General features: G+C 29.1%; 1 protein-coding gene across 2 annotated transcripts in view; it reads left to right on the top strand.

Moving 5' to 3' along the window:
* The window catches only part of LOC107436825 (uncharacterized), a 222,406-nt gene that overhangs the window by 37,290 nt on the left and 160,866 nt on the right, over positions 1-24,250 (top strand). The window contains exons 1-2 of one of the 2 annotated variants that reach the window (XM_043039221.3): positions 14,026-14,158; positions 18,737-18,866. In XM_043039221.3, the coding sequence (XP_042895155.2) occupies positions 14,149-14,158; positions 18,737-18,866 (140 nt within the window). In that variant the 5' untranslated portion in view covers positions 14,026-14,148. Of the gene's footprint in view, positions 1-14,025; positions 14,159-18,736; positions 18,867-24,250 lie in introns of those variants that run through there. The other variant, XM_043039220.3, reaches the window with a different exon arrangement.

The raw sequence follows: 24,250 nt of genomic DNA, 5'->3' as shown, positions 1-24,250 counted from the left end.
TAACTTGTTTATTAATAGTTATTAAAGATGTGATATAAAATGCTATCTTATTCCAGATCTTACAGTCAATTATTTAAACTAGTAACAAAAAGTATAACGCTTGTTTGCTTAATTCTTGTTTTAAAAATCATAATATTTTATAGAGTGATAGACGGTCACCACGGGGGTCACCAGTGACCGGCGAAGCCAAGATTATTAGAAACACATAATTTGAGTAAATTTTTATTTTTTATATTATTATCGTTACTAAAATGTTTTGAAGAAATTAATGCAATATAGAATATACAAAAATAGTTTTATTTATATACAGAGATGCCAACTTGTTCCTGACAGTTAATAAATATTTTCAAGTCGTAGTTTATTAATTGTGATTCTTGGTTTAATAATTTCAATTTAGTAAATTTTTATTCACAACTATTTCTAAACCATTTGTAGGCTTATATAATTCACCACTTTTTAAGGATGTGCCATGCTAAACCTTTTAAAAACTAGCAAAATCTCTCTAATATTCGAGAATTTAGTTTGTAGTTATTTACCGTTTGACCACACGGTAAAGCCAGAGACTTTCAGATTTGGCCTGAGACTTTCAGAATTTTCGATAATCTTTTGCCAAAATTTTAAAAGCTTCACCCCGGAATAGCTAGAGCAAAGTGGTGTTGCATATGAACTTTTAAATCATTTATATGTAGTGGTGTGGAAAATAAATTCAAATGCATAAAAAGTAATACGCTAAAACATGAACTTAGATCCACTAGAATAAATTTTAATAAAAAAAATAGAAAGTTGGCAGCCCTGATATTATATTACTTTCGGATTGATTACCCTGTAATAATAGTCAATTAATTAAAACAAATTAGTAAACCAATAAAATTAATTAAACTAAAATTCAAATCTGTAATTTGTTACAAACATAAATATAAAAGCAGAGTTATCAGTAAAGCCACCGATGTCTTGAAAAATCCGAGCTTTTAAACTGAATGAAAATTTTAACTGGTAAATTCTTGTTAAGAATATTAATAGTTTAATAGACTTACTTTGCTGACTATGAACTATAATAATTAATGTTTAAACGTAAATATTTCTTTTTTAATTGTTGAAAAATGTGGTAGTTATTGATGCACTGCTCTTTTCTAAAAGGCTGAATGTGAAGCTTCCATTTTCAAATGCTAGTGTTTTTCTTTATCTCTGTTCTTAATTAAAGTTTTATTCTCTTTAATTAGCTCTTCTAAAATATATTTTCAATTTCATACCGTCAAATGCACAATAAATTAAAAACTTTGAAAAAATCTGCGCCATAAAAATGTAAGTAACTCGAATTTTTTATTATTTTTATATTTAAATAAAACTCAACTCATATTTTTTAAATTTTATATTTAAGTAAAATTCAACTCCTCTTTTAATTCAAATTTATACATTTAAATAAAATTCAACTCCTTTTTAAGGTCAATTTCTATATTAAATAAAATTCAACTCCATTTTTTAATTTAAATTTCTATATTTAATAAAAAAATTCGACTCCTTTTTTAATTAAAATTTCTATATTTTAACTAAAAGTTTATTCAGTAGGCAAGAAAGCAATTTTTAAGCGTAAGAAGGTTTAAAGTTTAATTTTTTTTTCTATCTAGAACACTTCAAATCCTGTTACAATTAAACTAGGAAAAAAAAAAAATAGTTGGAAAGAAAATCGTGTTATTTTGCGACGAAAAAAAAACTTCAACTAAAACGATTTGGACAGCGAATAAAGTGATTTCAAAATTATTAAAAAGGAAAAAACTTTGTAAAGCAGTTTTAATTTACTGCTTTTAGTTTTCGAAATATAATAAAAAGAATCAATTTAGACCATTGGTGCTTCATAATTTGTTCCGCGTTCTTGCAAAGAAAGAAAAATTTATTATAATATAACTGCAAAAGATGAGAAAAGAAAAACAAATCTTGTTTGTGTTCCTAACTTGTTATGTTATGAAAGTTTTTTTTTCTTTAAAGAGAAAGTGACACATGGATTGAGATTATCATTTCCTGTATACTGTAAATAGATTTCAAGCGAAAAGAAGCGGAGAAAAAAAAAATACTTGCCGCAGTTTAAGAGTTACTTTTAGATTTTCTAGTTATTTTATTGGAAACATTATATAAGTAAGAAGACGTTATAGTAAGCATTTTGCACTATCATACTGATACACTATCATATCATCATGAATATAATATTTACATATATATATTCACAGCATAAGGCGTACATTATGACTGGTTGATTTGTTTTTATTTGGAGAACAGGAAAAGATGAAATAAAATAGGAATGATTAAAAATATTTGCTTTGTTTCATCATTAATGTTTTACAGTCTTAAACATTGCGCTTTTTTTCAATGAGCTAAATATTTTTACATTTACAAATTATTTTTGTAAATAATTTTGCAAATAATCTCGTCTTTATTTATTTACGAGCATCAATTTTGATTCGTAAAAAGTAGATTTATTATTGCACAACTGCAAACAGGGTTCTCACGGGCCTTATAAATTTTAAAAAGTGGTAACATGGATAGTAGGGCGCTGGGCCCATGTTCGTGGGTTCGAACCCCGCTGGCCGAAGACTCCCCGTGCAGTAAAGGGTGACTGATGCACATTAAATCTGTCGAGCAGCAAAGTCCTCCATGTTTCCATAGCAAATCAATACCTCTGGGAGTACTGGATTGGAGATCGATCGTTCTCTGATCCAGGTAAAAAATTACGATCTGTGGATGAATGAATGGATGTATGAATGTGTCCGCCCTATAAAAGGGTGTAACGTGTGTGTGACTGAAGACGAATTCTTGGCCATAGATGGCGCCACTGAAAAACAAGAAACGCACCCTCTGCCTTAAATTTGCTCCGTTTCACCAAGCAGGCTTGCTAGCTTGGCAAGTAGCATGAGAAACAACAACATGAACTGGTAACGAAAATTAAACAAATGTCGATAATTTAATTTCTGTGTAGCCACCACAAAAAATTGTTCTCCCAAAAAAGTTTATATGCATAAAAATTTCATATTTTAAACCACTTAAAAATAAAGTGGTATATTAAAATAAGAAATATCTTCTAGCATTATTCTTACTACCACTACTAAAATTTTTCACGGACCGAGGAAACCCTGTGTATATTTGGTTTATAAAAATATATTGTAGTGAAATGTTGTGAACAAAAAAAAGTTTCATCGTAACTTTTTAAAGGGTTGATCTCAAGTATTACTGTCAACTATGTTGCAAAATTTGCTTTTTCTAAATAAGCATATTTTCTGTTAAATGGATTTGGATATTTAACAATTAAAGTACGGAAGGGGGTAACATCAATCTGGAAAATACGGTCCTTACAATTTAGTTGAGAGAACTATCGAAATTTGGAACCTTTTAATTTTGATTTAATTTTTTATATAGTTCACTTTTTTCGTGAAATTTTGAAATTGGAAGTTTATGCCCACAATTAAAATAATCGTTTATTAAAAGACCGACTATGCAAAAAATAATTTTAGTGATTATTTATTATTTTATTTAATTATATTCGGAAGAACTTGGGTACTTTAAAATTTTTACATTATTAGAAAGGGCGTAATTTTAAATGAAAATTTACAAAATTTGATCGAGTGCTGTCATCTTGCAATGCGTTTTCAAGGCTAATTGCAATAAGTCTATAATAAATGACAATGACAGTCTGTAATTTTCCAATAAGCCTACGGCATACACGTATATAGCTTTTGTAGGTATGTGTAGCTAGTTAGTAGTAATTTACAGAAAGCGAACAAGAGTAAATGCATGAAATAAATAAACTTCACTTTTTTATAAATTATTTTAATTAATATAAAACAAAAAACTTCATAAAACTTATGGAAAAAGTGTAATTAACATAAAGAATAAAATTGTATATTGCTGTCTATAGTTAATGCGAACTACTATTGCTTTTGGGAAATAAGGGAAAACGCCTTTTAAGTCCCAAAATTTGAACTGATGTTCTCAAGTTTACTCTCGTTTACACCAGGCTTCGGCTACTATAAGTCGAGACATAGTTTCTAATTGTTAAGAGGCTTGTTGGTTGAGCAATGCAGTTTTTGACAACGTTCCATAGTGTAATTAACTTGCCGTACTTAGCTAAAATTTTGATCTCAATTTTCAATAGTCGCAGCCTTTCAGATTTCGCTTGAAGGTTCGGGAACTATTGTTGACTTTTACAGGGATGAAATTAATTATTTTCTTCTGAAGAACAGTTAGTGACCATCTAGAACAGGGGTTTCCAACTTACATGAGGCCGGGGGCCGCAATCAAAAACACCAATTAAATGACGGGCCACAACTTTATCAAAATTTTATATAAGACTCTTTTATGTTTGAAGGAACATTAAATATTTCTGTCCGACTTTTAATCAAGTTGTACAAAACAAATGTATTGAATTAGAAATTAAAATTCGAAGTAGATTTTTAAGCAACATACACGATTATTTTTGTATTTTAAATAAATATTTTCTAGGATGCAAAACCTGAGAAATAAATTTTTTTGCACCGTTGGTATGTTAAATTTCACAGAAACGAAGAAATTAGTGTTTTTTTTTTTAAACGAAGGAAAAGTATTTTAAACTCATACAGATTTTTCACGAAAATTGTCTACAAAAAATGACAACTAATATATTTTAGTTCGTGGGCCACAAAAAAAGGTTTCGCGGGTCGGATGCGGCCCGCGGGCTGCCATTTGGTAACCACTGATCTAGATTTTTCTGGAAAAATTTAATATGTTTTTTTGGAAATTTTTTTATTTTTATTTTTACTGTACTCGACTATTTAATCCTACTGGATGATTCACAGTATTATAACCATATTTATTAAATTTTGTTTCTCAGCGCCAACAATTACTCTCTTATTCACTCTATGCATTTTTATTTCACGAAACAATTCGTAAGTAAAACTTTATTTTTTTCCTAAAATAACTTAAATAATTGAAAACTGTCTGGAAATATTCTCCTAAATAAAAACAAATAAAACTGTCTCTTTCTAAGAATGATTATTTTGAAAATTCATCGATTTATTTTAAGCAATGAACCAGAAACGTAATAGGAATAGCATTTTTTTAAAAACTTTAAAAGGAAATTGAGAATAAAATAAAAGAAAAAGAGAATGTTGATAGATATTTGAAATTCATTGATGCCCTGAAGATACCGAACTAACGTTTGAGCGAACTTGTTGTTACGCAAACAGTAAAGTTAATAAAAGTCCAAATCAATAATTTCCGTTCTATGTCTAAAATACAGATGGGGTGTTTTAAAACGACCCCGGGCATTAATCATTAAGTTGTTCGTATTCTGTGAATGTCTTCCTCTTTTGACTGTTTAAAATGGAAATTTCGATACTTTACAGAATGTTCTGTTTGTCGTTATTGTTTTAACTGTGGATGCGCCTGAGAAGAACTGAAAAACACAGTGAATTTCAAACATTACTTTTGTCTTTTTTTGGGGGGTGTTAAAGAAATTATCGTGGAGCTGTTTAAATCTTGTGTTTAGAAAACATAGTCAATGTGAATTATCAGATTTATTTGATCAGCATGCTTTAATGGATATGATATACAGAACTAGCTCTCTGCGGCGATCAGTTTATCCACCTATACAAATTTACTTGTTTTAGCTTTCACGATTGGCCAATCAGGGCTCTGCTGAACCACTAGAAATTAGTGGTCTTCTTACCTATAAGGAAATATTCTTGAAAGTCAGACCCGGAAACAACAGGACCTGGAGGATTCCACCTGCTCATGACTGGTACCATCAGAAACATCCTGGGGCTGCCCTAGAACTAAAGGGTAAAAGAAAATTACACACCACCATTACTAGATTCATCAGTAGATATACTCGTACACTTTCATACGTGGATGTACACTTTCATGGCACGTGAAACTCGTACACTTTCATACACGTTCATTTCTCGTACACGTCATACGTGGATATTCGTACACTTTCATACGCACCAATCGACTCCAGACCATTTGCTCTCCTGTTTAGAGCTTGGGAAGTGAGATCTCTTTGAAAATCCTGTGCTGGTTCATGACTTTCTGTGGGTTAAAGGTCATCTGGACCTGGTCTAGCCAAGAACTGTATCAAGTGAAATAAGAAACAACGACAGTTTTCACGTTACTTTCGCCATCATGAACTCACTTCACAGTTTCATGCAGAAACAGCTGCATTCCAGAGAACATTGCTCTAAATCCATGGCGACACTCAGTGGATTGATCGTAAAGACACGATTCCGAGCACCGAAGTCATGCATCAATGGCTGTGGTCAGTAAGCGGATGGGTGACCACCTTGACCAGCCTGCGTAAGGACCGAGGGTGCTCGGTATCGGCCCTCATTAAATTGTTCGACCGTAATGAGCTCGTCTTTACTTGCAGGTTGTCCAGTTATCGGATCATCCCCAGGGATGCTTCCCAGACCGTCACCAATAGCCGTCACCTATAGACTGTCACCAATAACCCATTGTAGCTCACCATAGCGTCACCAATAGCCCATTCCCATAGATCTAGCGCAACTTAAATAACAATATACCTACCTAAATCCATGGCACTATTATTTATTTTAAGTGCAAATCGGAGAGTTGAAAATCTTGCTTCGCTTTCGCAGCTCGGTGGCTCCCTAAAGAATCAACTATTAAAGCTTAAAGTTTGCTACCATTTGAAAAATCTTTCATAGAAAGGTTAACTTTTTAGTGTCAAGCGTCACTTTATGAAGAACAAAAAAGAGAGTTGAAAATCGTACATGCACTTGCAGCTCGGTGGATCCCTAAAGCATCAAATATTAAAGCTTAAAGTTTGCTACCATTTGAAAAATCTTTCATAGAAAGGTTAACTTTTTAGAGTCAAGCGTCACTTTATGAAGAACAAAAACGTAAAAGGTGTAATTCACGTGTTTGATTTTTAGCATTTATTTTTAAAAAACAAAATAGTTCCGAATAATTCAAAATAAACTCAATCATTATTTTCGTAAATGCTTTTTTTTTTTTACATTATGTAAATAGTTAGGAGCGAGCATTAATGCTATAATAATGTTGGTTTTTATATTCCAGCATATGAACAGTTTAGATAAACTTTTATTGTATCACTTTTGGGGTGGAAATATACATTAACCAACCTAACCTTGATGCCATTGCTTTGATATTCTGTAAAAATAAACCTGTATTCAATAATTTATTAATTTAGAGATTTTTTTTACTAATTCAATTTATTTTATAGCCTCATGTTGAAAGAAAATAACTTTCATTTAAAATTTGTTGCCCTTAGATACGAAATGCGATAGTGTAAAAAATGACCCATTAAACTAGATTTCTTTATAGTAACGTCCATGAGTAATAAAACTCCAAACTCATTATCTGAATTGTTTATTATTCATTTTAGTCCTTCAATGAGAATATAAAAATTTGTTCCAAGAGATATAAATTGAGTACCTTGTTTTAAATCAATTTTAATTTCGCCGTAAAATTGGTTGTAAAACTTTCACATTGAAGTTTTAGGCATGGCATAGTTGATGTTAACTGCATTTCACAATACTTGTAAGATCTCTATACCGTAGTGTATGCATCAGTCTCTTTTATTTTATTTTGTACTACAGAGTATAGTAATTTTTATAAAATATGAAATCTTGAGTTTACAGATTATTTATATAGAAAATTAACATATTAATATTAGAGAAGTTTATTTTGTTTGGAAATATGTACTGACGCTTAAAATGAGACTGCAAGAAATTTATTGAAGTAGTTTTTAATGGAGATTAATTTAAGGTAAGAATATTTGTATTTTTTTTTTATTCAAAGATGTAATAGATTATATTATAATACACAATAAAACATTGTGCAGGTTAAAAGCAAGTTCTTTAAACATGCACGAATTATTAATTTGATAAAAACGTTTATTATTATAGTGCATTGTTCTATAATGTATTTATGCATACTAATTCAAAATGATTATTTGGAAAGGAAGCCATAGCAAACTATTAATCATTAAAATGGTTAAGCTAAGCTCGTTTTCTTTATTAATGATCTTAAAGGTAAACAATTGTTGCCTTTTAAATATTTTGAAGCATAATAATTAGCAAGAGCTTATAGGTATTGTTTGTGTTCCAAAAACTGATTATCTTAGCTTTAATTCTAGCGCATGAACTTTCTTACAATTATTAGGGAATTAGGATGATCTTCTTATACAAAAGAATTAAACTGCCTCTAGTGTCTCCAATTAGCTTAGAAAACTAACTTTTATAAAGCTTTTTAAAACAGACTAATATCACAATTGTGTAAAACAGGTATTTTAAGTTTTCTATTACCGTTTTAAAATTATTTACTCATTGCGATCGAGTTATTTAATTCATTTTCGCAGAGAATTGGAATTCTTAATTTACGAATAATTTAATATTTTTAATTATGCTGGTTGCAGTTTGTGTATGATGTATTAAGCAATTTAAAAACAAATGAAAAAAATAATAACGAACTAATGCGAAAAACATTTGATAAAATGATTAGGTAATATTATATTTGTGAAGATTCAAGCGCGAAAAATATACAAGTATTTAAAGTAAATTTTTATTCTCGGAAAAGAGAAAGAGTAATTGATTTCTTAGCAAAAAAATTCTTCCTGCTTTAATACTTTATCCGGCTTTATCCGACCACAGTGCTGACGTGAAATATCCTCAGTGGTAGACGGATCATGGGTTAGGCTAACATTGGGAGGTTCACGTGGTCTTCCTCTCTATGTAACGCAAATGCTGGTTAGCTCCATCAAAAAGTCCTCCACGAAGGCAAATTTCTCCCAATACTCGATCCGGGAGTTCCCTTGTCTTCTGGATTGGGTTCAAAATTACAAGGCTACGGAGTTGAACATTTGTAGTCGTTAACCCAAAAATTGGGTCGGCTGATCAATGACGGTTATAATTATAATATCTTGTTTAAGCAAAATTTATCCTAATAATGAAACATTTGCGCTATTGCTTTTTTTTCTTGTAAAAAAATTATTAAATATTTTTTTATTGTTTTGTATTATTTTAGGTCAAAATAAGTGAAAAATAATATATTGAACATTTTAATAATTTATTTTTATGAAATACAGTATGAAACTACCAAAGGCAACTACTAAACTTTTAGCAAAATATTTAATAGTATAGTAGACATTTAAAAACCAAAGCTTTCAGAAATTTTTATAATTTTGCCAACATTTTAAGGGTTTCACCGCGAGAGAGCTGGAAAAACGTGGCGTTGCATATGGACTTTTAAATCATTTATATGTATTGGTGTGGAAAATAAGTTTAAATAAATTAAAAATAATACATTAAAACATGAATTTAGCTACCATTAGAATAAATTTTTTTACGAGAAGCGTTTAAAGTAGGCAACTCTGTAAATGAAAAATCTTCCAAACACGGCACACTTCCAAACGATAATACTATTTTAAATTTGCACTTATTTGGGTCTGAAAGAAATCGCTATTCATCATTGAAATTTCTTTAATTTACAAAATCCATTATGGATGAATTTTTAAATATGAATTAAAAATAATTGAACTATTTTTTTAAAATTTTATATTTTATTACAATTTTAATTCCGATAATTTAGCAGATTTTTTAGTAACTATTAGACTTTTTTTTATAATCAAAAAAGTACCAAAATATAATTTTGGTAGTAGTTAGGGCGCCAGAGAAAAATATATAAAAGGACCCACCGGCGTCGGAGAATTAAAAGGACGCTTGAAAAAAATAAGTTAATCTAACAAAACACGTAAAACAGCTTTATTTAGAGAAATATTTATTGAAAGATTATTTTTATTTTTTGAAAACATTACCTGCGGCCAAAAAGACTTAAAATTGTCATTATCTATTCATTTAAACTTTATTTGTTGTTTGCGTTTGAATCAGGAAGCAGAAAGTAGCGATTAAATCAAGTTTATTTCTGGGAAAGGAATACGGAAAAAGCCTACTCACACCTTTTCGAGGTTTGCCATTACTTGGCACTTGAAATCATTTCTAGAGGATCATTAAATTCCCTGCATAATCCATAATTACCTGTTCCAACGCACTTCCATCTTTGAGTGTATAAAGGGTGTATCATTCTTAACGATCATTCGCTGCACGTATAGTAGTTGAAGTAGAAGTTAATTGACTATGCGATTACGATGCTAAAACGTATTTTAAATACTTCGCGCAGTCTTTTAATGTCCCTTTTTTTGCTTGATTATAACTTGTAATTTCAGTCTAATGTTGTTTAAATAAGCAATTATTATTCCTTGCCGGACGAATTTTAATTATTTCAACTGCTCGTATATTAAATAGTTATCTTCAAAAGTAAACTTCTGGTATTTCAGTTTATGACCTGATCACGAATTTTTTAGTTTGATTAAAAATTTCAAGGTTATTAAAAATTTTTATATTTTCTTTTCTCTAAAAGATGAAAACTGGTTGATCATTTATTTCTATCCAAATGAAGACAAGAGTACAATTTGTGCCAGGAATGAATAAAGCTGAACAACATGAATAAAGTACTAAAAATACTACAAAAACAAATTTGAAAAAGCACAAAATGGAAATTCCATTTTTGTGTCTTATTCACATTGTTTTGCTTTATTTATTTATTTCAATCTAGTTTAATGTCTGGAAAATTAATTCAAAACCTAAGAAGTAGCTGGCATAGTAAAATATCTGTCCAATTTAAGTATTTAACTGCAATTTAAGTGTATTTTATAATAGCAGTTTGAGTTAAATACTTTGAGATAAAAACATGCAATAGTTTAGTTTGAGTTTATGACCTGATCATGAATTTTTTAGTCAGATTAAAATTTTCATAGTTCTGACAAATTTTTATAATTTTTTTTTCCTAAGAAAGATAAAAACTTGTTGATCATTTATTTCATCCAAATGAAGATAGAGTATAATTTGTGCCAAGAATGAATAAAGCTAAACAACATGAATAAAGTACTAAAAATACCACAAAAATAAATGTGAAAAAGCACAAAATGGAAATTTCATTTTTGTGTCATTGGTTTTTATTCATATTGTTTAGCTTTATTTATTTATTTCAATCTTATTTAATATCTGGAAAATTAATTCAAAACTTAAGAAGTAGCCGGCATAGTAAAATATCTGTTCCAATTTAAAAATTTAACTGCTACTTAAGTGTATTTTATAATAGCAATTTTAGTTAGGTACTTTGAGGTATAAACATTATGACCTTAGTTTGAATTTATGACCATTAGTTTGAATATTTGACCTGTTAACGAATTTTTTAATCACGTTAAAATTTTCATAGTTTGGATAAATTTTATAGTTCTTTTTCCTCAAAAAGATAAAAACTGGTTTATCATTTATTTCATCCAAATCAACATAGAGGATATTTTGTGTCACATATGTATAAAGCTGAACAACGTGAATAAAGCACTAAAAATGCCACAAAAGTAAACGTGAAAAAAAGCACAAAAAAGGAAAATTCATCTTTAGTTCATTGTGTTTAATTCACAATGTTTAGTTTTGTCTATTTATTTTATTTTTATTTATTATACTGTGACATTAATTCAACACGTCAAAGGTACATGGCCTAATAAAATAATATCTATTCAATTTAAACAACCAAATGCTACTCCAAGCGTGTTTTAAAATAGCGTTAAAATAGCGTTTAAAATAGCGTTTTAAAAGAGCGTTTAGTAATTTATTGGAAATAAAGTACAGCTGAAAGTTCTATCCGTTTTTAAAAAATTAATACCAATTAAGTTAAAATTTGTATGAAAATAAAATCAATCCTGTTACAGGTCATCTAATGTTCGATTTTGTTTTTGACCCTGATGTGCAGGAAGTGTACGTCATTACGAGTGAAAAAAAATTTTAAAAATGGTTACCAATGAAAACAATCCATCACCTTTTTTTTTTTTTATCAAAAGTGATTAAAACTAGTGACTTTTGTTTGCTTATTTATTTCAGTCTGTTATTAAAAATTAGATTTTCGATTTTAATATAACATTGATAGTGGTGTTAATGTAGCCATGATTGACTTGATAAACTGAATTTAATGATATGAATTTTCGTTATTTTTAAACATCTTCCATATTTGTTTTATTTTATTTTATAACCGTCGTTGAACAGCCGACCCAATTTTATGGGGTTACGACTTCTAATGTTCAGCTCCGTAGCCTTATACTTTTGAACCCAATTTAGAAGACAAGGAAACTCCTGGATCAGTACCCCCAGAGGTATTGATTTGTTATGGGAACATGGAGGGCTTTGTGACTCGACAAATTAAACGTGCACCATACACCATTTACTACTCGTGGAGTCTTCGGCCGGCGGGGATCGAACCCACGAACTCTTGGACATGGGCCCAGTGACCTACCAAACAGGCTATCCCGGCCTTCTTCCATTCTTGTTTGTGGCTAGTTTTACTTTGAACACTTTTTTATGCTTTGTTAACCAAGAATTTGATGTTACATATCTTGGGAGGCGCTAAGCAATCGCCATCTCGCCAAATGCAATAAAATCGTAAATTTGGCGAATAAAATTGTGTTTTAGCGAAAGCATTGACGAAGGATTTTTTCCCTGGGAAGAAAAATATATATTTAATTCGATCCTCAAAATTTTGTCAAAATGAATTTTTCGAAACTAATCAGTAGATATCTTTTACTCGATTACAGTAGTTTTTGGTAGATGCACCGCAAAACAACCAATTAGAATTAGGTCTAAATAATATAAGCCTGAAACAAACTACCTTAAAATAGTTTTCCACAGGGAAAAAAAACTACTTATAAGAAATTATTGAGATTTGCATTTGGCGCAGACTTTCGAAAATTGGCGAATGTTTTTGATATAGGCTAATTTACTTTCTAATAGAAATCCTTAGCGGGGGCTATAAAAAATCAATTCAACAATAAAAATGTTATAAATATGTGACAAAATTTAGTTTAACAAGCAGACTTCAACCCTTTAGTGGGCCATTTATTTCTAGTAAAGGTAAATTAAAGAGTTTTTGGAATTGAAATTCATATAAGAATAGTAATTGAAATCAAAAAAAGAAAAACTTATTTAGCTTATAAAAAATTAATTTAAATTTTAATGCCATTTTTTTTTGGTGGTAAGTATATTTACCACGACCTATTAGGAACTTATTGACTTTTATTTTTCTTTATTCATAAAATAAATTTTATAAATGCTACAAACTTCAGAAAGAATTATGCATTTTATTATTTTTTATACATTTTCTTATACTAAAAAATGGTTGCCAATTTTATTCAAACGCACTTCAAGAAAGCTGAAGTTATTAACAAATGGAAACCTAAATTAAAAATGGTAGAAAAATCAACATGGACTGTAAAAATTGGTAGTAAGTATACTTACCACGGCTTTAGAAAGGATTAAAGAATTTTATTTGAAAAAATACATATTTGGGGAGGCAAAACACATTTAATATATAAAATTACTATTTAGATATATGTTATATGTGAATTGTTGAGGAAGTCACCTTACCATCACAAATTGATGAATTCTACCATCTTACCATCACAAATTGATCTTACCATCACAAATTGATGGATTCTACCATCTTAACATCACAAATTGATCTTACCATCACAAATTGATGGATTCTAAAGAATCAAAATTTTAGATAGAGACATCGGACATTTTAAGGAAAATTCTGTTTTCTCGAGTTTTTGCATTGGTGTACTTTTATCATAAAATGTTTGTTTTTTATAAAAAAAAACATGGAAAAAATGTTCTATTAAGTCGCCATTTTGTTTTGTTGACTCGCCACGTGGCAAATGGCGAGTGGTTATTTTCAGGTTTACTCTAAAAAGAATCTATTTTTTGCCTGTTTTTCACACATGATCAGCGCTATGAAATTTATTGAAGGGGTTTCTCTCTCTGGAATATTAGCCGAGAAAGTTCATTCATTTAAAACTGACACTAGACCAGGAAGTGATTCATCTACTGTACTTCATTCTAGCTTTTTAACCCTACAATTACTTCTCTTTAGAGGGAAGTTCAGTTTCGGTCTCTCTCTCTTTCATATTTTACACAACTGTTTTCCTCATTCTCTTTATGGTTTACGAACAAACCAAGTTTCACTTAGAACCTATATTTTCTCGTTTTGATGTTATATTTGTGATTATATCTGAGATGTTATAACCGAAGAATGCCGACCTGTAAGTGTTATTTTTTTCTTGAATATGTTGAAGTCTTAACAAAATTACGTAGCTACTATCTTTTACGTCTTTTTCAAACGATTTTTTATATTGGTAGGAAAAAAAAGAAGAGTTAAAAAAAAAGAACCAGTTAAATAACTACCAATTTCTTTATCTTTGTCTGCAACAAAAGCAAATTCATTTTTTTTTTCAAATTTTCGTTTTATTATTTATGTCGTTGTTGTTAAAATAATTTTATTCAAATTTTTTAATCTGAAATTGTTATTAGTATTTTTCTTAAAAAAGCAAAAGAAAAAAAAAAAACAATGCTAGTAAATTGTAAAGTTTGCGGCCTCTGCAATTTTTTTTCGTTATAAGCATACGAATTGGTTGTTAGGGAATTAAAATATTTCAACACGTACAAGATTCTACGTTTAAACGTAAAAATAGATTTAAACAAAAATCAAAAATCATTTAGTTTGTCTACAAGACCGTTTGTAAGCCAGGAAAAAGAAAAAAACTGATGGCAAAAACATTTTCTTTCTAACTTGTTTTCGGTAAAAATAATATGTCCATTATTACCAAGACAAATATAACAGTCATTTTCTCGACCAAGAAATAGTTATAAATGTATGTATGCATATTTAAAGAGAAGAAGAAAAATTAATATTAAGTAAAATAATTTTTGAAAATATTTAAAAATTTAAAAAAGAATGAAAAAACCGGAAAACAAAACAAGGAAAGATATATTCTCGTAGTCAGCTCACACTAGTATACACGCAAAGTGCTTTCTTAGATTAAATTAATATAATCAAATCAAAATATACCAATACAGTTACTCTCACTATTATATTTTATCTTCTCCTTATTTTGTTTTGCAGCTTTTTATTGTTTAATTTTTTTTAAATTTTTGAATATTTATTTTTAAAATATTTTGTGTATTAACAATTTTTCTTCTCCTCTTTAAAAATTTTATACATATATATAAATGTATACATAAAGATGTAAGTGGTCGAAAATTATGCTCGAAATTTTGAAGAATTTTGATTAATTCCGAAAATAATTAGAAGTCTCATTACGAAGTAACTAGAACAAAGTTTGTAATGTCCTTAAGAAGCCAGAAAAAAATGTATTTTAATAAATTCGTGTGCACCACTACGCGTAATTTTTACACATAAACATATCGACTAACAAACTCTTTTTTAATTTTTCACATTAAATAGGAAGGTAAAAAAAAATATTTTTAACTTTTTTATTAAAATACTATTACAACATTTTAATTTTTTAAGGACAAGCCCTGCTAGAAGTATGTGGGATTTGCGTTAATCTTTTAATAAACTGAGGAACAAATTTTTTGTTACATTATGCAAAAACTTGATCTTACCTAATTCGAGTATAGGGATTTCAGATGTTGTTTCCAAAACTACTGATTTTTTAAAAAATAAAATTTATAGTTTATTTTTTGCCTGAAAGTACAAGTTTAAATCGTATAAATTTATATACACTTGTCTGCTCCTTTGAAAATAGCAATTAAGACAAAAAAAACTTGTCCTTAACATATCGCATAAATGCATTTTCGCCATTTTCCTACAACTCCCTACGTAGCAGAGAAGCGAGGACACATAGTATTTAATCCGGTGACTTTAAAAAGATCCTGGTTTATTATTAAATCGCATAAAAACTAGATTTTAGAGAGATATCGATTGCAGATTTGAAATCAGAGACGCAAAATTATATCCAAGATGCGTTCAATAATCTCACGCAAGAGGGGAAAAAGTTGTTTTCCATTATAATACGCGGTTGTGGGAAAACAAATCACATTGAACCAAGAATTAAATATTAAAACACAAAATTTGCCACCATTAATATATTTATCACAAAAAGCGGAACAATTACCATCTTTATGTTAATCTTAATTTAAATTAATGCCTTTCAGACAACAGCATTTTTTAAATGTGTAGGTAGGTGGTTTTTGGCTAGGTATTCCTTGCACATTTTCAGTTAGTTATTAAAACCTAATAATAAATTTTTAAAAAAAACCCCACTATTTCTCATAACACAACTGCTATATAAACTAAGGCAAACAACGTTAAAGAGCACAAAAATATTTATAAAATACAGACAGCTGTTTCGGATGCGCAAAGGGCAACCTTCATCAGTGCAACAGGTTGTTGCACTGATGAAGCATTAATGAAGGTTGCCCTTTGAGCATCCGAAACAGCTGTCTGTATTTTATAAATATTTTTGTGCTCTTTAACATTGTTTGCCTTAGTTTGTATTTTAGCACAAAGGTCGCCCACTTGTGTATTTACAACTGCTATATATTTTCAATTTTTTAATTATAAATTCTTAAAGCAATATGATTTATTTTCATAGCATGAGCAACATTATGGAATTCCGTAAGAAATGTGTGTTTATAATTTTCAAAGAAATCGTGTATAGTAATTAAAGTTCCGCAAATAAAATATGCTATCATACATTCTACTTACTGTGAATTTAATTTGAACCTACCCATAAAAAATGCTATTTTAAAAAAGTAGTATTGCATTTCTTATTAAATTAAACTAACTTATTAAATTAAAGCATTTGTTATTAAATTAAACGAAACAGTCATAGTTCATTAAACTTTAAATTTCAAAAATCCTTCGGATTTCCTATAGCGAAAAATAACTTCTGGAATGATAATTAAAATTGTAACTCATTTTAGCATTTCACAAGTTAGATTGCATTTGGCGAAAAATTTAATAGCTTGTATCATGGGTGTTGCTTACAAGGAACACGGTGGGTGTATGTCCCACCCCAATAATTAGAACTCTCTCCCCTCTCCTCGGTTCCATTGTCTTCTGGATTGGGTTCCAAATTACCAGGCTACGAGTTGAATATTAATAGTCGTGAATTCAAAATTGTTTCTGTTTTTCAACACCGGTTATAAATTAAAATAAAAACCTCCCTCAATATTTTAGACAAAGAAAGAAAATTTTCATGAATCATCATTGATTTAAATTCACCAAAGATAAAAACAAGGGGATAAAAATAATTAATCACTCAGTGGATGTTTTGCTGATCTAAGAATGTTTTTTTTTCATACATGCGAAATTTAGATAACTATTATAAATGTGCATTTTAATTTCGTCCCCCGCAAAAAGTGGAATCCTACGTCGTTCGTGAACTGAATATATAATATTAATAGTTAAAAACAGTAGATTGCAAATCGTTTGTACCTACATGTCTCATATTTTCCAGTTTCCGGTAGCAAACTAAATTATAGTTTATTCTTTTTTTACTCTTTTTATTGCGAGTTTCGTGGGACATCTGGCGATACTATATTTATGATTCCAGACAACTTGAGATACGAATCAGATATGTTTTGTTTCTTCTTCTCTTTATGTAAATTAAACTTCCGCTGAAGTCATACATATTCATGAACTGTTTTGAGATAAGGCAAACTTTTTACTCCATTTTCAGCAAACCTATTTTATTTTCGTTTCGGTTTAGTTTTCATTTTTTTTTATTTATATATTGTATTTCAGGGGTTGGATTTTCTGCAAATTTTTTTCAAAAGAATTATCAAGTTTAAAATCCATTTGGCTCCTTGGCGATTGCAGTTGGCATAGCAAATCACAAAACGGAAATATCCCAACACAAATGCTACAAAATACTAGAAATATAAAACTAGTTGTTTTAAACTAAACGCTCACGGTTTCTTAGCAACCACTATTCTTTAAACAATTACGAAATAAGGAGTCTCACTTCATATATTGTCTACCTTTATTAACTACCGCAACGACTGCTAAATTCAAAATGTTATTACTTTAAATTCTTTTCTAAATTTTTAGATATATTGGATAGGCGCCGCTTTGCGGCCCAGGTGCCCAGCTCTAATATCAAGACAAGAAAAAACAATATAATGTCTAAGGTTAAACTTGCTAATGTCTTGTCTGACTAAACTTTTCAATCGAAATTTGTTGTTTTAGAAAGGCTGAATATTTAAAAAATACGATTTAATTGTAATAAACTCGTATATTATTTTTTATAACCAAACCTGTTAACATTTTCCGATTTATCGAAACAATTTATTTGAATAGTTAGAGTAGTAATTAATTTTTTAATTTAACATTTTATTATGAATTTTATAAATTTAATTTGGAATGATTTTGTCCATCACCCCTAACAAACAACTTAAACATATGTATGAAACCTATTAATCGTGTTGGGAGGTTTTTGTGGGAACACACACACAAAATCAAACAAATTAAGTTTACCTTAAATTGTTATTTATTTTTCGCTTTAAATATACTGGTAAACTAGGTAGGTGTTATTAATTCAATAAATAGCGTTAAATGTCAAATAAAATCAATAATAAGAACATTTGATGCTCTAAATTCAGATTGACTTTTTATTATAGTTATTTTAAAGAGCATAGACTACGACATAGTTACAGACATTTTTCTAAAGGAATTTTTATTTATTTCAGCAATAATATTGCTACATTATAGATTCGTAATTTATAAATATTTTTATTTGAAGGTATTTTTATTTCGTATTCTCTAACTACGCAGTTTCTGTTTTACTCATCTTCTTTTCTTTTTCTTATTTTAGCAGCTGCATCTACACCAGGCAAGGGCAATGATAGTTCCGAACAAGGAGGCAGTTCGAGACCTTCTTCACCTTTTCCCGCCATTAATTTAAGAAGAACAAGATTTTCTAGTGTACCTCTTATTCACATCAAGTAAGATGTCATTTGCACCCTATTTCATTGATTTATGCCCCCATCTCTCTACTTTATCAACGTTGAAAGTTCGTGATTTTGTGGAATTAACATGTTTAACCTTTTTGCACAAAGTATTTATGCATGCTAATAGAGGCAATGGAATACCAACTGACTCAAAATGTTGAGATAAATACATTTTAGTAATTACTGCCATCTATATTTCTTATGCTGAAGGGTTAAATAAAAAAGGATGTGCTAAAATCCCCACTTATTTCATTTTCAAAATTTGAAAAACTATCGTATGTTTTACGTCACGCATTTAGATCAAAATTAGAGGTCAGTTGGGATTTGCCATTTTCTTTTTCTTTTAATATTCTGGACGCCGAAATTATTTGTTGTATTTCACATTTTTCTTTAAATGATAAAAACAGTCGGATTTCTCAAGGAATAATTAAAATATATTTATACCACTGTCGTTTAATTTCGATGTACAGTGCGCATAAAAAAGAGTATCACCTTGAGTAACTTTTGATTTAGTGATCGGATTTTCTCGTACTAGGACTCAATCTTAATGGTTCGAAATTGTGACCTCAAATATATTAATTAGTTGGTGAAGACGATATTTTAAGTTACGAAACAAGACACTTAGACGTACTTTCTCTGAATAAACATACCAATATTTTCCTGGCGAATTCTGATTTCTGACCCTTAAAATATATAGTGGAACCGCTATCTGGGAAACATGATTCTACTGTAATAGTTCGGTCAGGGGAGCGGTCAAGTGCTTAAACCTCTAGGTTAATCTTATTTTCAGCGGATTTCGTCGAATCTCGAGACTTTTTAAGAGAATTGAAAATATTTTACGGACAGTTATATAAATTCGTTTATTTAAATTCCACACAAAAATAACATTTAATATTTTTTTATTATTTTATTTAATAATAAGAAGAAAAATTTTAAATTTTAGCGTAATTTATACATTATTTTAAAGAGAGTAATTTTATACGGTAAAAACGAAACTTCGGGGAAACGTAATTTGCGAAGCTAACGTAAATTTGCGAAATCTCATTTATAATTAAGTAATAGTTCAGTAATAATTCCATAATAGTTAGAAATATAACTTCTTCAGGATGAAAAACTTAAGTGGTTGTTAAAGTAAAAAAATATTTATTAGCTAATCACTTTTTTGACAGACCACTGTGGGCCCTGCGGATAAAATGGAATCGAAAGACACATACATTTGTATGAATTTGTTAGAATAATTAGAATTTTTGGCATAACAATTATAATAGTTTTTTTTTATTAATCTAGCTATCCTTTTAACTTGAAAAAGTACTATCCTTTAATTTTACATTTTGCCTGCAGATGGTATTGGCTAATTATTCTTTTTGGAAATAATTATTTATTTTTTTATAATTATGATAAAAATTCAAAATAAACACTTACCAAAAGTGGAGTTCAGAAAATACCTCCCGTTAGTTTCACAATCTTATGGATAAATTTATTTATCATAATTTCATTTAGAACTACGAAAGCGCCTTCTGAAGATTTTACAATTCATTTTTGGTGTCAGTTTTTTCAAAACATAACTTTTTTTCTTTCTTAGAAATTTTTTTGTTTATATTTGTTATAACTTTTCCTTGAACATTTTTAGAGCTTACGCACGGTTTTAAAAAAAAATCTTTAAAGAATAATCCTTGAAATTCTCACGGACAGCGAATGCTCTATTTGCTAAAGTTTTTAATAATCATTCCGTATTTATTTTGATTGATGAGAAGAGGAAGATATTTTTAAACAAAAAACGAGAACACTTAAGGGTAAACGAGATTTTAAAACTGAGAAATGTTTTTATTTTTCTGATCATTTACTATTTCATCCAAAGATCACCGATATCCACACATTTAACCTATGACGTCAGCTGATCGTTTATAATCAAAATGGCGTCTTAAAGTTTAGCTAAGTTTCTCCACATAATTGGGTTAATTATCGTGAAGTTAATTAAATATAGTGCTGTATCTCACATCGAATTTGTTGAAATATAATTCTTCCTCATCTACTACTTTTACTTAACTTAAATTTGTTATTTGTTAGGTATTTTATTGTAACAGTGATGAATTTTTGTTTTGTGTACCCGGAAACTTCGATGCATAATTAGTTTGTTTATGTTCTACATGGCGTCGTGCCTGTCTATGTCTTAAGTAAAAAAAGTATAGTGAAAGAATTTTTGTGAAAGAATATAGAATGTGTTACTTAAAAGAATCGATGCTTTCCGAGCTTGACTTACTCGAAATAGAATGAAAAGAACAGCTGCTAACATAAATAAATGCCACGTTTCAACAACCAATCAGGATCGAAATACCCACGCTACCTCACTGCAGATATCCCATAAATTTTTAAAGACATGCGCCTTTCTTTTCATTAATAGTAAAAGAGCACTTAAAGTTCTTACTCATTTTTGTAACTTCACTATTACTAGAAAACATCATTAACTTACTTAAAAACATCCTTTACTTACTTAAAAACATTCTTTACTTACTTAAAAACATCCTTAATACATAATTTTAAAAAAAAATTGATCATTTTAAACTAATTGAGGATTTTAATATCTTTAACAACTCATATGTGACATTGTAATTGTGGTGTTATTGTTCTTCTCACTGTAAAAAAAGAATTTGAAACTGATATCTAAAATTTTATTCAATCAATTGAAAACTTCATTTTTCTCTATATTCATGTTTTTAAGTACTATGAATCGTTTATGATTATTCTAAACTTAAACTAGCGATAAAATAATTGGAAAAAAGAACTTTTAATACCTAAGGAAGACAGTTTAATAAAGCTCTTACAAGGAAATGGCATTAACCCTTGGCGGAACAAGTTGCTTGATTAAAAGTTTTCACTGTCATAAGTTGGCAACAGCATCATGCCGAATGATACTGAATACATTTGATCTTTATTTTTATGGAACATTCTTTTAAAAACGTGTTTTGCATAATCTAATAACACAATTTAATAAGTCACCGGAAAGGACTGCAAATAATAACAATATTTCTAAGTAGATTTATTTTAATTTCATTAATTTTGCAGGTATATGTCTTTCTGTTTATGTAGCGTTGATCAATACCAATTTATTGATTATTTACCTTTTTTCATCCGGAGTTAAGAACGATAATTCGGCAGGTATATAATTATCTGAATGATAATATTAGTAAAAAAAAAATTATTTAGCCTCTTGTACGATTAATATAACATGATTGTTCTTATGTACTTCAGTAACACCTGAACAATATACTTCATTAGCATTCGAAAAAGATTTTTCTACCTTCTAAAAGATTTTAAATGATCCAAGCATACTATATTATTTTATAAAGGCTGTTTTTTGAAGGATCCGTCGTAATATCAAATGAAGCTTTTTTACGAATAATATGCTATATTTATGACAGTTGTGAGTTTTCATCTGTTATTCATAACTAAGGCCCGGATTTTGATGACATTTGCATTTTTTTGCATTTTTGGACATTTTTTGTCCTTTAGAGCATTTTTTGAGATTTATAGGGCATTTTCTTCAAATTTTGGGGCGTATTTTGCATTTTAAAGCATTTTTTAATTTTTTTAAAATTTTTTTTCTAATTTTTATTATTTTTTATAATTTTTTATTATTACACTGGCTTCCAAACAATGAAGAAAATCTCTAAGATATTAAAAGGTGAAGCAGCATCTTTTCAAATTGAAGAAGAATTGTCAGTAAGTGTGACCGTCCTTTTCAAGTACGCACCAATAACATCAGTAGACGTTGAAAGAAGCTTCTCCTGGTATAAAAATTTGCTTTCAGACAAGAGACGCTCGTTTACATTTCAAAATATTAAAAAAAAATTTAATAATCCACTGTAATTCTGATATTTAGTAATATTATGAGATGGAAGTTGTTATATTCATTTAAGTTTCTATACAAAATGAAAATGTTTTGGAGTCAATATATTTTCCTTTTTTTTTTGCTATTTTAGGATATAAAACATATTTTTCAAACTTTAATGAACGTAGAACAAGTATTGCATTGCTTTATATTTTTGAAACGACTCATAATAATTTTAAAGAGTAAAACATTGTTTTAGTTCAATATTTTTACTATTTAAGTCATGTCATAAGGCATTTTTAGCGCTATTTTCGCATTTTAAGGGCATTTTTTGCACTTTTAAGGGCATTTTTTTGCAGTTTATCAGGGCATTTTTTTGCACTTTTTAAGGGCATTAATTGAGATTTTTCAGGTCATCAAAATCCGGGCTCTATTCATAACTGTTAGGTCAAATTTAGGCTATATCTAATGCCAGCGCTGTCTGCGCTTATTTTGAAAATGAAACAAAACGTCAATATGGGGAAAAGCTGCAGTTTTGTGAAAATGAAGAGCGTTTGTGGTCTAATTTTTTAATATTTAAAAACTTACTTCAATGCTGCATTAATTCGGCTCATAAAAATTTGCAAAAACTGAGGAGTAAGGCAGTGATTTTGATAATTTTCCTCTAGGTGGAGAAATGTCTCAAAATTGGCGATTTTTAAAAAAGTTTTATAACTTTTAAAATATTTAAATTATTTGTCTGTTCTAAAGCACAGATAATTCATCATGGCAAGATTATATGTATAGTTTAAAATCATAGCATTGCTTTAAGTGTAAGGTACTTAAACTATGGCTTTTTATTTTCCTTGGTGACAGAGCATCGAAAAACAACGTTAAAACTGGTAAGGACTATCATGTTAAACTAATTGTATTTTGATGTAAAGTCTTGGCAGGAATTTATTTCTTGATTTTATTTTATTAAATTTGCAGAATTCTTTAAACTACTTAATAATTTTTTTTACTTGTTTGTAAATAAATAACTAACGTCTTAAGTCCCTGTATTCAATTAACTTATCGTTAATTAACATTCTAACTTATGTAGATAAACTTAGCTCAACTTTAATGCGCCATTTTGCTGATAAAGATTAGCTGGCGCTGACATCTTAGGTCACGTGTGTGGGTATGGAATGTCTTCTTCTTCTTCTTGAAGTGCAAGTATCCAATTAAGAGCTAAAGAATCTCACTTCAACGAGATGGTACTGTCAAAGGTTACACTTGCTTGACTAAACTTTTCAATCGAAATTTGCTGTTTCAGAAAGGGTTAATATTTAAAAAATACGATAAAATTATGTTTAAATTGTTCGCAAATAAGAAAGTAAGAGAAAAGAAATATAGTTAATCACGGCAAGAATTAAACTCAGAGCACATCGTTGTCAGGTTAGTATTTTACCACTTGACCACTGTGTCGTTAACATGGTGAAAACCTAACTAGTATAGTTAATGAGCTTAAATTTTCAAATTCATTTTTCTGGGAATTGGAAGAGCTTATGTGCTACAGTGCTTTAATATT

This window comes from Parasteatoda tepidariorum, chromosome 3 (genome assembly GCF_982258835.1).
Source record: "Parasteatoda tepidariorum strain Cologne lab strain chromosome 3, Ptep-v5.0, whole genome shotgun sequence".
Classification (NCBI taxonomy): domain Eukaryota; kingdom Metazoa; phylum Arthropoda; class Arachnida; order Araneae; family Theridiidae; genus Parasteatoda; species Parasteatoda tepidariorum.
The sequence above is the reverse complement of the archived record's forward strand: the minus strand, read 5'-3'. Positions and strand labels throughout refer to the sequence as shown.